We start from the raw sequence: 15,284 nt of genomic DNA, 5'->3' as shown, positions 1-15,284 counted from the left end.
CACGACAGAGTTCATCACACGCCTGTGCTGGAACTAACGAACCTGAGACCCACATATTCAGTGGTGATTATTGCAAAAAGGGGGAAAGGGTCCAGATGATATGAAGGAAGAATTTCTATTAGTCAGTGAAAATAACTAAAGCAGCACACTAAATTTCCCTTTTCTCATTAGCCCCAAACATGGTAAAATTACATTCACTTTCTGTTTTTGTGTGAGAGAGAAAGGTGAAAATGATTTTCATTCATTCCTTCAAGAAAAAATTATCAATCTCCCCGGATATGCCAGGAATTGAAGATACTGCACTGAAGAAGACATGGCCCCGAAAGTGTTCCCCGAAAAGTTAACCATCATGGTAATGAGTCGTGATAATGAGCGAGTCATGAATTAGTAATGAGTGAGCATGGGTCCATGGATTAGAAGTAAGTGAGGGTGGAGTCAGCCCCAGACCCTCTAGGTGAAGGAACACTGGGTAAACACACTGATGTCCTTAACAATTGGCGGCACTGCAAGAAACTAGAAGCACTTTCTGAGCCATAAAATAACATTAAATTGTACCTAAAAACTTTTCATTTTAACCATATTTCATTATTTACTTTGCTCTGACTGTCTAGAAGACACGACTAGGGACTGCAAAAATTTTTTTCCACAATTCAGTGTGTGGGAAATTGTAAATATGTAGTTATAATATGAAAAAGCACTGCCTTTAAAAAAAAATATTTTATTTATTTATTTTTAGAGAGGAGCAAGGAGGGAGAAAGAGAAGGAGAGAAACATCAACATGTGGTTGCCTCTTATGCTCCCTCTACTGGGGACCTGGCCCACAACCCAGGCGTGTGCCCTGACTGGGAATCAAACTGGTGACCCTTTGATTAGCAGGATGACATTCAATCCACTGAGCCACACCAGCCAGGGCAAAGCACTGCCCTTTAAATAAAAGGACAATTTCTTCTAGTTCAGCCTGAAATAAGATATTAGATAAGAACACTAGAAATGTCAAAAAGCACAGAAAATTCATAACCAGGAAAAGATTACAAGTTGGATGAATTCAGGGTAACAAAGGTCACTGTGGGCTGAAGAGCTGCGGAGAGGCTCACGAACCCTGGGGACTTGAAGAAGTCTGTAAGAACAGGTAAGGTGGGTAAAGAAATCCCCAGGGGAATGAGCCAAGTGATGGAGGCAAGATCCTGAGCGTGGTTTTGGGAGATGGTGGGCAGATGAGTTGAACTGGAGCTGAGGAATCAGGAGAGGGGTGAACAATGGGCCCATGAATGAGTGGTGTCCCCCAAGACCACAGCCAACTTACAGAACAACCTACAGAACAAAGTAGTCTCCAATACAGCATAGCCCTTCGGCATGAACCTCAGAAAAATGATGCCTCCACCTTCCTCACCCCCTTGCTCATTTGGCCTCAACTTCTTTTTATTCAACCTGGTTTCAGTCTGTCCACTTCCCTCCATGCTCACTGCCAACAACCTAGTCTACATCAACACCTGAACTTCAGTCATCACATCAATTACTTCAAATGGTCCCTCAATTTCCAGTTTCTCCTTCCTCCAAAAAAAACCAAAAAAATCCATTCTCCACGCAGCAACAAAAGCACCCATTCCTTTTGTAGAACTGATCTGACTAATTAAGACTTCGTGGGCCTCCCATTTCTCTTAGGATGAAAACAAAAATTACCAAGACCTTTGAGGTGTTTCACGAAATGGTGCTTCTGCCCCCTCAGCCAGCTCCACTCATTCCTAGCCCTGAATTCTTGTCCCAGACCTGCTTCTCCTCAATACCCGTGGGCATTTACTCCTGGACACAAGTATCCATTCTTTAAGGGGATTTTCACTGACCTCCTTGAGGTAGTCACAGACTCACCAGGCACTGCCTAGCAGCTCTTGATAAAGGGGCAGATTCAGGCAATAATTCATAAGTACAGATGTCTGCCTCCTTAGTTTACTGTAAACTAGCCAGGGATAGAAATGACAGTTAGCTTGCTCATCCCCAGCATCCAGCACAGCACTGCTAGTTTATAACAAAAGAAATATTCAGCCCTGGCTGGCATAGCTCAGTGGATTGAGCATGGGCTGTAAACCAAAGTGTCACAGGTTCGATTCCCAGTCAGGGCACATGCCTGGGTTGCAGGCCATGGCCCCCAGCAACTGCACATTGATGTTTGTCTCTCTCTCTCTCTTTCTCCCTCCCTTCCCTCTCTAAAAATAAATAAATAAAACCTTGAAAAAAACACTTTCTTAAAAAAAAGAAATATTCAGTAAATGATTACTGAATGAATGAGTGAATGAATGAATGAATAAAGGAATAAACAAATCCCATGAAACATGATTTGGAAGCTCCAAGTATAACTGGAGTATCACTGTTTAGATATGGAGAATAAAAATAATAAAAAACTGTTATTAAATAGGTTTGCCCAGCTGACCAGTATGTAGTTATCAAAGAATGTTGGTTTGATGAAAATCCCTTTATATACATGAGGAAGACACAAAGTAAATAAGATCTCCATGGTAAATATGGACTAGCTCAAATATACATGAGTAGGACAATAACATTTCCCAAAGGAAGGATGGGTATTCATATTCATATCAAGTGTAACATACACATGCACAATACATGAATTCTGTGGTCTCCACTGGAATTGACGAGAGGTTAAGGGTTTAGAAACAATCATGCCTGTAGCTACACCACTGGAATGTAGGCAAAAGGAGGAAGGGTGGTCGCGGAGACCTGGTTTCCGCTTGCCCACTGAGTGACCTCGGAAAGTCCCTGGACCTGTCTGATGATCAGTGTCCTCACTTACAAAAGCAGAAATAACAACCTCCCTACTATAAGGTGGTAGCTAGAACTCAATACAGCGAAGCCCGTCCAAAACTGTCGGTAGCAATATAAGTATGTTATTGTTGTTATGATAGCTGTTGTAAATATTATCATTGGTAATATTACTGTCCAATTTAAAGAGCTTAGCATGCTTATTTTAAATCACTTCTCTACAGTCACTGACTTAGATCCACTGATGACAAATGCTGGACATAAAGTTTTTTAAAGTTTTATTTTTGATGTCACAAAGAGTCTTCATTTTAATTTTCTTAAACCTAGTATCACTTAGGTTTTACTACTGTAAGCACCTTGATGTATTCATTTAATTTTCAAAACAATCTATGAGGTGGGTAGTGTTGTATCTCCCATTTACAGATGACGAAATGGAAGCACTAAAAAGTAAGTAACTTGGCCAAGAACTCAATCTGGTAATAGTAACGATCATAATAAGATGTTTCCATGGTGCTTACCCTGTGCCAGAGCCATTTAGGTGCTTTTCCAAAGAATCTAAAAGGCGCCTAATATTACTGTCCCCATTTTACAGATGAGAAAACTGAGGCCCATGGAGGTTAAGTAATTCGTCCAAGTGGAACAGCTGATAAGTGGCAGAGCAGGGATTTAAAGCCAGGCATTTATCTGTGTCATTTTCCTAGCTAGTGGCCTCAGCAAATTTTCTAGATAAATGTTTTCCACTTTATTAACAAAATATCACTTCATACACAGTTTTCTCAAATTAATTGACAATTCCCTATTTTTTATGCAAAATACATTAAACACTATCACTTTTTCTTGATGGCCCAAGGTTATGGCTGCTGTGATTTGTCATTCTGCCTCATTTTTATTTGAATTGTTACAGGAGGGTTTTTTTAGTCACTTCTCTAGGTAAGAGCCAGTTCATTGTCATTTTGTCTCTTTGACTCTGCTGAGCGGTGGGAAGCTAGAACTATCAACTACAACTATTCCTAATGTAAGATTTGATAAGCTCTGAGTGGATGCCAACCCCATGGACATGCGGGCCCAAACTGTATTATGACTGCTGTAGATTTCAGGTGAGATGAGGGTGAGTTTGACCTCTTAGTGAGTACTTATTTTACCAAAGGAGATATCATCTATTTTACAGTGATCATTTTCAAGTGCATTTTTAATTATCAAACATGTTGGGCATATACGTGAGTATGTTTAAAGTTTACTTTCCTATAGAAGACCAAGTCTTTCAAAACTGTAACACTCGTTTCCAAATCCAAACCACATACCTCCACCCCAAACTAATATCTTTTATCCCCACATCCTGCTTTATTGTTTATCTGCTTACTTGTCTCTCCCCCGCCCCACCGCTCTCAGTAGAACCTAAAATGTGTACACTGCATTTCCTGTGTACTCACCAAAGTTCTAAGAAATGTGCCCATATGGATGCATGTAATAAAAGAACTCCATTTTACAGGTCAGGAAACAGAAGTGCAAAAATGAAGTAACTTGCCAGGGGTTCCATATCCAGCAGTGGGTGTGCTGAGATTTGAACCCAGGCAGTCTGGTCTGAGAGTCTGTGTTCTATGGACTCTGCTCCTCTGCCCTTGAGGATGTAAGTTCTAAAGAAACCATGACTCTGCCTCGTTCACTGCTGAGTGCCCAGGTGCTCAATCAGTACACTGACTATCTGGGTGAACTCCCTGCTCTGTGTCTGTTCCAGTGCTCAACTCAGTTTACTCTGCCTTTGGTCTCAAAGTCAGACTGGCTCTGACAGGCAGAGTAACACTCCAGGCCCTTCTCTCCTCTCATCAAGACTTTACTGGTTGCAATTTCTCTTGACCCACCCTAATCTGTCATGGTGCCCTGGACCCATCAGATGGTCAATAAATACTCATTGAATGAATGAGTCTCTAACCTGTACCAGAGCTACTGACAAACACAAGTTTGTGATCAAGTAATATGGTGCGATCAAATGGTAGGATGATGTCCTAGAAACTGCATTTCATTAAATTAAAAGATTGATTTTTACCTTTTGTCAGCTGACCATGAAAATTTCACAATTACAACCTCCAGTGGGGTTTTCTTTCTTAAAAAGACTTTATTTGTATAGGGAAGCTTTAGATTTAGAACAAATTTGACAGAGATACAGAGATTTCCCACATCTGCATAGCCCTTCCCTATTATCAGTATCACTCACCAGAATGGTACTATTTTACACCAAGGATAAACTTACACTGATACATCATAATCACCCAAAGTCTGCAGGTTACCTTAGAGCTCACTCTTGGTGTTGTACATTCTAGGACTTTGGACAAATGTATAATGACATATATTCATCATTATATCATAAGGTATTTCCATTGTCCTAAAAACCTTTTCTTCTCTTCCTATTTGTTTTTCCCCTACCCCTAGCCCCTGGCAACCACTGATCTTTTGTCTCCATAGTTTTGCCTTTTCCAGAAAGGTCATATTGCTGAAATTGTATAGTACAACACGTAGCCTTTTCAGATTGGCTTTGTTCACTTAATAATACACATTTGAGGTTTCTTCATGTCTTTTCATGGTGTCACACTTCATTCTTTTTCACCAAATCATGTGCTATTGTCTGGATGTATCATTCACCCACTGAAGGGCATCTTGGTAGTTTGCAGGTGTTGGCAATTGGGAAGAAAGCTGCTACCAACATCCATGTGAATGTTTCTACTTTTAAACATGTTAAGATAAACTACGAATAAGGCGCTGTGCACTTGATATGGAGTATGCACATTTAGCCTTCAAAACAGTCCTGTGAGGTAGATGTTAATACTAGCCCATTGTACAGATAAAAAAGATGATTAAAGACTACTTTGCTGTGGGCCACGGAGCTAAAATCTAGAGCCAGGATTCAAACCAATGTTGACTTTAAGCTTACCTTCAAAACTGCGATGTACTCTCTCTCTGTTCTCCATTTTAAACCTCTGCCATGTACTAACAGCTATCACCCTAATGACTATGGTAGGAAATATGAACTGAAATCGTTTCCAACTACTAAGGGTCTCAAAATCTGAGTAAAAGCTGTAAACTCAACATTTAGCTTTTAATAAGCAAAAGCTTTATAGGCCAAAAGTTACTTCTGACTTTTCTGGAACTAATAAGGATGCCGTGTAAAATGTACTGTCTCATTCTAGAGATCCATGTATTTAAGCAGTGTTTCTTGAACCCCCTGCTATGTGCATGGTACCGTGACAGACACAACAAGCGGTGGGTAAAACAGACATGGCCTCTGCCCTCACAGACAGAATCCAGCACAGGGAGCAGAAAAGCCATCAGGCAACACACAGAGAATGATTGGGGAGTGAGACCAGGGCTGTGGATGGTGCAAAAAGTGGAGTCCATTGCAGGCACTGTGAGCTACAGGTGAAATTACGGCACACGGGAGAGCATGTGCCATGTTCTGGGAACAATGATATGGAACTAAATCCCACTAAAGGGTCTGGATTTGAATCTTTTCAGGAAGTGAAATGCCCTTATATGATTTTTAGAAAGGTCCATCTAAAATAGTGGGGGAAATGGATTAGACAGGACCAGATGGAATCAGGGAAGCTGGATGGTTGTTTGACTTAAGCAGGGGATTGGTGGAAATTGCAATATAGTAAGAATGGAGATGGTGATCTAAGAACTGATTTGACAGCTATTAAGAAGGTATAGCCTTGGCAATCACTGGAAATGCAGAGGAGGTGGTATAGTGTCAAAGAAGTTGTACAGAATGTGGTTTTGGTAACAATGGGTGGTGCCCAAGACAGGGAACCTAAGAATGAGGCTGTCTGGTGGAGTGGCAAGAGATGGAGTTTAGGGTCACACATGTGTAGACTTAACTGGCAGTTGGATTTGGGAGTCTTGCGCTTAGTGAAACATACTGGGCTTGGAGGTGGACAGGCTCACCCACGTGGAACAGAAAAGCCAGTCAGCATCCTATCAGGGGAACACAGAAACGCGACGCCCGTAAGGATTTATGACTGATTCTCCAGAGACGTGGGGGCAGATTGGAAGAGACACACTCAGGTTCCATGTAACCAGAATAATTACTTCATCGAACAGACATCGTTGATGGCATTTTCCCATCCATCCTCCCATCACCAACCCATCTGCTATGAGAACGGTTCACAGAGACTCACCTACCCACAACAGCCGGCACCATCAGCCCCTGACCCCTGTCGAGTGAAGCTGACTCCCAAGGCTTCGGGATGCTCCACAAGGACCTGCGGGCACCTCCCCGGAGACCCTGCTTCAAACCGCGCGCTGGCCCAGGGGAACGCCCGCTCCTGCCGCACTCACCGCGCTGGAGGGAGTGTCCCTCCTGCAGGCCAATTTCTAAAGCGTGCTTCTCATCGTCTCAGTGGCTGTCACCCGCTGCTCCGGATAGGAGGACCCGTCCTGCCCTACCCCCAGCCCACACCTGGGCCCTCAACTTCGGGGGCACCACTACCAGCTGCACCGTTGGTTTTTCAATCAAATCCTCCTCTAGGCCACCAACCGGCGCTGGCTGAGCCAATGCCAACACTCCTTCTTCCCCCGCAGGGGCGCCACAGCCAATCAGGAAGAGCCGTGCTGCCACGTGCCGAGCGACTTAGCTACAGGTGACGCTGCCTGTGTTGCCGTAGCAACCACAGACCGCTCTGGATCCAGCCCTACCACTGCAAGCTTAGAGTTTGAGCTGCTTCCACTTCACCTTGATCTAGAGCTACTTGCCTGTCTACAGGTTTCCTAAACGCTGTGGATTTTTCTGGACTTGGTGTTCCCAGCCTTTAGCATTTACAGTAAAACGGGTGTGAAAGAGCAGCTTCATCTTAGGATGTTTCAAGAGTTGCTATGGACTAAAAATCAATTCTCGCCCTGGTGTGGCTCAGTGGGTTGGGCGTTGTCCTGCAACCCGAAAGGTGGCGGGTTCTTTCCAAGTCTAGGCAACAGGCACATCCGTGAGTTGGGGGTCAGGTCCCTGGTTGGGGGCGAGAGGCAACCAAACCCATCAGTGTTTCTCTCCCTCTTCTCCCCACCCCCTTTCTAAAATCTTTTTTTAAAACATCAGTTCTCTCCCAAAGCTAAGATTTAATTTGAAAAGGATCAATGCTACATGCTAGTAGCTTCCATATACCATGAAAACAGTGACTCAGCTTCTCTGCATGCTTCAATCATGAAAGCGTTGTGGAAAAGAGTGACTTGATACTCAAGGTATCTGGACTGTACAAGGATTACTAGTTTTGTGGCTTTGGGCAAGTGTCTTCACCTGTGAAAGTCTGAAAATTCTTAAATTTTTTTAATTGTTGTTCAAGTAGTTTTCTGCCTTTTACTCCCATCCCGGCCCCCCCCCCACCTCCCTCCAGTCGTTCCCCCACCCCTTGTTTTTGTCCATGTGTCCTTTATCCTTGTTCCTGCAAACCCTTCTCCTTTTCCCCTGGAATTCCCTCCCCTCTGGTCTTTTTGAAAATCTTTAATTGCATTAGATAAAGCTTTAAGAAGATACTTAACATCATGGAGCTTTGAGGAAAAAAAGGAAATATATTGTGGGTTCATTTTGTGCCAGGCAGTATTCCTAACTCTTTCCCTGTGCTCACTTCATTCACATCACCTGGTGGTCACTGATTTTTTTTCATTCCAGTTTAGAGTTGTACATAAAGACACAAGAAATGTTCTAGGTTGCCCAACATGGCAAAGTGATGGCGGCAGGGTAGACCCTTGTTTGAATCTACCGGGCAATCCACCATGACAATGTCTCCTGACAACTTCATGTGTAGGACCTAGTCAATCACCTCTTAATGTCATTGCTCAAAATGCCCACCAGTGTGTCAATTAGTGTGGGGATTGTATCTCCCAAAACTTGATTTAAAATGAATGCAGTGTACCCTTCCCTGATGTTTCTCTGCTTTGAGTAATAAAAAGTAGGTTCAGTGGGACAGCATTGTGGGTTTTGGTCATCAAAAATATACTTTAAAACTAACATAGTAAGGTCCCATTTTGGAAATATAGAAAGGTGAGACAAAAGCCAAAGTCAGGTAAATGCAGCAGAATGAATGACAATTAAAACTTTGGAATCATAAAACCAGTGGGATGAATATTACCAATCAAAAAACAAAAAAGCTCACAGGGGCAGGCAGCCTGATGCTGAGTAGAAACAGTTTTTCTGCACACACTTAAAATACTAAATGAGACAAAAGGACTCCACTGTTCTCTTCATCAGAATCATGAATGTGCTTCTCACCTTTCTCCTCCTCAAAAATAAATAAATTAAATTAAATGAATATTTTGCCTTCCCCGAATATAACAGAGTTGCATAGGAGATTAAGAGGCGTGGCTTCCGGAGGAGCGGTGCACAACTGTCCCCACGGGGTGCGGGTTCACAGTGGGCTCTGTAATGTGAGGGAGTACACGGCCTCAGAGTGGTCCTGCCTGTGGCCTATACTGTAGGGCACAAACCCGTAAGGCCCACTGTCCCCTTATTATGTTTTCTAATACTCTTTATACTATTCTGAAATGAATTCACAGATAATGTGAATTACATAATTCACTAGTAAAACAGCATAACTATAATATAAAGAACAAATATAAGTAACCTGAATAGATATTAAAACAGATATTCAGGATCAACTCAAGAAGAGGACAAAAATACTTCCCAAAATTTCTAAAATGCCCCTAAACCACTGGTCTAGGACAAAAAGGGGGGTATTTAAACATACTTTCAGTGAGGAACAAGAATGATCTTTTATAGACTAACAGCAGAAGACTGAGTACAATTTGAGGAAAAAGCAGAGCTTAAATTGAACTTTGAATAAATAGCAGAGACAAAGGAAAATTTTCCAAGTAACAGGAATGTTTTCATTTAAAGGAGAGAGGTAGAAATGTAAAAATCAACCACAGAACTGATACTCAAGAGATCAAACATGTCTTAATGCACAAGATCCAACAAAAATGAATAAGAAACTATTTCCTCTTTCCCCCGCTAAAAAAAAAATCTCAAAATTCTGTAGATGGAAATATTAACAAAACTATTTTTTTATAAAATAAGTGTAACTAAAGTTTTCAAATGAAATTTCCAAAACCCCAAGTCCCTTTCCCCACCAGTAACCTGAAAGTTACCAGATTCATAGCAGAGCATCAGCTTTCACTGCAGAAAACAGGGGTGGGGGCATTAGGTACATGTCAAACGGAAAACAAACAGAGACCTGTCACTTGCTATTCTTTAAAATATTTCATGATAAAACTAGCCATTAAAAAACAAATCATAGAAAACAAGTCTTGAGATGTGAGAGTTCTGCATGAACATGGTTATCACACATCATGCAAAGTGATGTGTGCTCATTACGCATCACTCTGCAAATTCCACTTTACACAGATGTGTCTTAAAACAGGGAAAATAACAGTCCAGCCCATCTGACAGGACTTTAATTTCAATATCTCATAATTATTGAAAAGTCGTGAATACACGCTACTCTGTTTCTTCATCTCCTCCGTTCTTTTCTCTCTCCTGCTTATTGAAGCATGTGAGTATCAGGAAGCAGGACATGGAAATCACTTCTATTCCTCCATCCCCTGCCCCTTCTCGTGAGAAAGATAAGCAGCTCTTCCAATGATCAAAGCACAAAGGAAAGGCTCCCCAGCGACTAATTCAGTAGACTTTTATTGCTCTTTCAACTTCAGTAACATCTCCAAAAAATAGTTTTCTTCTAACAATTATAAAACAAATTTAAAAGGCAGGATCGTTCACATTATAGACGCGGTAGAGACTTGTACTTCATATAAATGAAAAATATCAGTTGTACATTTTAAATGTTTAATTTACTTTGGATTTTATTACAAAAGAAAATATTATCATTATAATTATAAAAGTCATAAAAATTAGAATTGTACTGTGAAATTATACCAAGCTATCAAATATTATATAAATGAACAATAAAATTCAATTTCTATTTATTTAAACATAGTAAACATTGGAAGATAACCCCCTATATAGAAAACAGAAACCTTTTATTATTAAAGCAACAAAAGAAAAGCCACAACACAAAAATCAATCAATGCACAGAAATCTGATTTAAAAACAACTGGGGTTTAACAATTACTCTAAGTCAACTGTAGAAGTCACTATGTGCTGATTAAATTAAACGTTTAAAATGATCTTTAGATGATTCCAAGTATATGTTTTCCTATTACTGATACATTACCTTTTGAAAAGTTAAAAAAAAACTTTAAACTGCCAAATTTTTAATTCTGAACTATTTTAAATTTTGAATGTCCTTAAAGTCTTTAAATTTACTTTCTAAAAAATAAATAATTGTCGGACTAAACCAAAAGACATTTCACATACTTGTACTGCACACAATAACAATGGTGTGATCTACATAAATAACTTTAACACATTAAATTAAACATGTTTGAATTACAATGTTCTAAGCAATGGCTTGTACATCTGAAATCTGAGCACTTGAAACAGGATTCACAGGTAAAGCTCTTGAGCACATTTACAGAACCGATGTACATGACATAATCCTTAAAAATACAGTAAGCTCTGGTATCATACCTCAGTTTCAGAAACCATTTTTTTTACAGAATTTTGAGCCTGTCCTTGTAAAAGGAAAAAGTTAGAAAGCTATTATATACATACATAAATTTTAAGTATGTGAAAGAAAAAGAAATGTTTTTGGATGAAAAAACAAAAGTTAAGTGGTAAAGAAATCTCTATAATACATGCATTAGGACATAAACAAAGCTGTCCCACATGTGTTACAGGAGACTTGGCAAATGTGAACATTGATACGCCACAGCTCTTTTACACAACTTAGGAGATTTATGATTTGATAAATCATTTACGCACACACCCATTAGAATGGCTGTGCGCTTCACTTCGGCATATCCAATATTATTAGAGAATGTACAGAATCATCCTTTTATCATAAGGAAGTTAGTTCATTGTTTTCTCAAAAGCTGCTATTTTAGAGTGAAATAGCATTCCAAAGAAAAGTAAATTTCAGATGGTCTACATCAGTATTCATTGTAGTCTTTGTAAACAGACATCTATAAATAAATAAAATAGGGTGGAGAGAAGAATATCCTGAGATGGCTCTGGGGCCAGGGTATTCAGTAGCACTAAGCTCCATCCTGGAAACCAAGGCATCTAAGAAAGTGCAGGGCTGTTTATATGAATTTATTTTGTAAATGGAATATGTACAGGTTTAATTATTTTGCACCTTGAGGTAAATCAGTACACAGCAATTACTACTGCTCATTTCCACCCACGAGTATTTAAGGCAACATTTAAGAATCAATATATGTAGTAAATTACATTTTTCACTGTCTTGCAGTCAATGCTATCCATGATTGTTATTTTTCAAAAACAGTGGAACAACAGCATAACCATATAAAACAAGCAGTTAATTACTTAAACATGAGTTACCTTCGCTCTTCAATGGAGTAGTCATATCAAATCATTTTGTAAGTCAAGTAGTCAAAAGGAAACAGAAACCATTAAACAAATTAGAAATATACTACAAACATTTTGAGTGCAAAGTATTTTGCAAGTTGTGGTTTTTCTGGCACTGGACAATCACTATACATAATTAAATAAAATCACAGAAACACTATGATCCCAGGTAGTTTTCGGTTTAAATTTTAAAATCACTTTCTATAAAATAAGCAAATTTGTTAATAACCCTGTGATGTCCAGACACAAGGAAATTATGTGAGGAAATCCTCCTGTTCAGGTACATCAGGGGAGTTTACAAAACATAGCAGCAAATACTGGGGTCTTTGGAAATGATTATGCTGCTATGAATAAAAAGGAATCGCTTCAATGGAAGCTCAAAAACAATAACAAGCACCGTGGGTAATAAATACTCTATTATCAATTGTCAATAGAGTCTCTTTTTTAGGCAGTACCAAATGATACCAGCTACCTTTTCTCCCTAAAAGTGGCCACATTTGCAACCTCCCATCTGAGATATAAGTTAAATCCGTTACTTAAATTAGAATCTGATAATATGGTCTCAGCTGGGGAAATTACATTAATTCTTAAGTATTTTAGAATGAATTAAAAACATTCAGAATTGCTACAATATCAGCGTTTGGCATTTCTCACGCTCCTCTACAAGATCATTCTTCATACTTCTATACTTAAATTACAAATGATTAAAGGCAGCCCTGTAATTTCATTAATATCTTCATCCTAATATTCATGTCACTATTTTCAATATCCTGGTGGCTTCTCAACACTCAGGTCTTTGTCGGTAAACTAGCCTCTTGCCAACTTAGTTTCACAACCCCATTCATCCAGTCCTACAGGCTTAACAGGAACATCTATTTATTTAACGCGGAGCTAAGAGTATATAAAAGATGACTAAAAAGATCTGCTGGCTAGAAGACAGCTCAGAAAAGCAAAAACTAAATAACAAATACACACAATAGAAAGCCATCAATCTGAGCTATACATAAAATGTCTCAATTCCTTTTAAAATACAAATATGGCAGTGCTTTATATAAAGATGGAAAATCTGTCAACTGTTTCAGATAATCAACTGTAAATGCAAATGAGCACCAACTATTTACATTAACTTACTCTATATCTGTTACCTTTTCAAATGTTCCTATAACACTTAAGCATCATATCAATTAAAATAAATAAAATATTTTAAAATCAAATCACAGATAACAATCTATTAAATATTATCTATACAACAGAAAGAACATAAACAGAAAATGAAAGGTAATTCCTACTAGAATAAAGTAATACTGATCATACACCCATTTAAGAGAATTCTGACTCCTGATTAATTGTACTATTTATAATAGAAAAATAATCAAAACCTTAAACCTGATACAAACTAAACTATATTTTAAGTAAAAGAACAGCAAAGGCAGAGAACAGAGTTAGCATTTTGGGCTCTAATGAAGTGTAGAATTCAGAAAAAAATTTCTGCAAAGGCAACAAAATTTACTGTAATGGCACTGTGTAGCTCCTAAAATTATGACTGGTGTGGGGGGTTACATTATATATCATCTGCAGTTCTACTTGTCCATCTGAATGGAAACTAAAATGTGGAGGTCTTAAGATTTAAAATAAATTTCTAAAGCAAATAGGTCAAAACTATAGTTCCTAACTAAAAAGATTCCGTTGTTGTAGCTCTATAACGAAAAAGTTCCTATAGCTTGTGAAACACGATGGACATCTACATAAATGAAACGCGCACACACACACACACACACACACACACACACACACAGAAGCCACATGTTACTATCTGTTCCACAGCATTGGCATCAAGACTCCCTGTTCTTCCCAAAAAGCTCTAACAGAAGTAAAATAATATGTGAAAAACTTTAGTAACTCAAGTTAAAATCATATATGGACAAAGTATCACTTAAGGTTGTTATGAATTGTCACTGATAAACAAATAGATTTAAACTACACTGAATACATTTCCCCACATCTTCCTATTGCAGAAAAGGAAAAATTTTTCAACAGAATAAATATTTGAAAAATAAGAACCATGTACCTCACTCCTAAAAGACCATTCTATTTTATACACATTCTCCATGATGCTCCCAACAAACTTTAGACACTACTTTAAAAACCCTGTGGTCATGCATAAATAGCATGACATACAATATTGTTATACATAGTGACATGAAATACACACATTATATATATGTATCTGTGTGGTGTGTATATATATATAATTCCTCTTGGTTCAATTCTATAGCGAAGTTTCAGCATCCATATATTTCTTCGTTTCTTCATCTTCAATATTTATTTTCACACTCACAGGTTTTTCAGGGCTATTAAAAACAAAGAATGAGAATAAGTGATTTTCGAAATGAACATATTAAATTGGCTAAACATGGCCAAAAATAAGTATTCGTAATAAGCCCTTCAGATGACTATTAATAATAGTATAAATGTCCTGCTATTATCGTTTTACTGCTTTCTTTTCTTATCAGTAAACTTAATTGGAAAGGCAAATACTAAAATTCTTAGTTTTATAGTAGATTTTTCTCACTGAAGTTCATGTTTTTCTTACAACTGAGAAATTTTCTCCAACTGGTTAGTATATGATTATGTTTGATTTATTAGTTTTACTTAATATAAGAATAGTTATAGCCCTGGACTCTCATTTTACTGACAAATCCATTAAAAATTAATCTTTACTAATACAGGTAAGCATCAAATAAATTTCTTAAAAATATAACAAATTATCAACTTTCCCCAAATTTGGTTCACAAATGTAAGAACACAGATTCTCTATTTTTGAAGTTAGTATCAAATGCAGTCACTCCATGCCTATGGCCCTAACTGACTGACTGAATGTAGCACATGAATATCTGAGCTTTGAAAGTGCTTCTGAAGTACACAAGCACACTGTGTTCTGCTGCCTTCTGCAAACAAAACTGAAGACATTTTTCTGTTAAACAACATAACCCAAGCCCTGGCTGGCGTAGCTCAGTGGATTGAGCTCGGGCTGAGAACCAAAGTGTCG

The 15,284-nt window shown here is 38.6% G+C and overlaps 2 protein-coding genes across 13 annotated transcripts in view; both read right to left on the bottom strand.

Annotated features, from left to right (window-relative positions):
- Positions 1-7,221, bottom strand: part of NEK10 (NIMA related kinase 10) — a 177,003-nt gene extending 169,782 nt beyond the window's left edge. Inside the window, exon 1 of the mRNA XM_045857452.1 lies at positions 7,102-7,221. The gene's annotated coding sequence lies outside the window, so the exon portion shown is untranslated. The remainder of the gene's footprint in view (positions 1-7,101) is intronic.
- A 3,195-nt stretch (positions 7,222-10,416) lies between these two features.
- SLC4A7 (solute carrier family 4 member 7) overlaps positions 10,417-15,284 on the bottom strand; it is a 99,945-nt gene continuing 95,077 nt past the window's right edge. For all 12 annotated transcript variants that reach the window (XM_045857344.1, XM_045857338.1, XM_045857342.1 and 9 more), the window contains one exon: positions 10,417-14,586. In XM_045857344.1, the coding sequence (XP_045713300.1) occupies positions 14,505-14,586 (82 nt within the window). In that variant the 3' untranslated portion in view covers positions 10,417-14,504. The remainder of the gene's footprint in view (positions 14,587-15,284) is intronic.

Source organism: Phyllostomus hastatus, unplaced genomic scaffold (genome assembly GCF_019186645.2).
Source record: "Phyllostomus hastatus isolate PE091 unplaced genomic scaffold, TTU_PhHast_1.1 phas_scaffold_129, whole genome shotgun sequence".
Taxonomy (NCBI): domain Eukaryota; kingdom Metazoa; phylum Chordata; class Mammalia; order Chiroptera; family Phyllostomidae; genus Phyllostomus; species Phyllostomus hastatus.
Note: the sequence above shows the minus strand (reverse complement) of the source record. Positions and strands in the feature narration are given on the sequence as shown.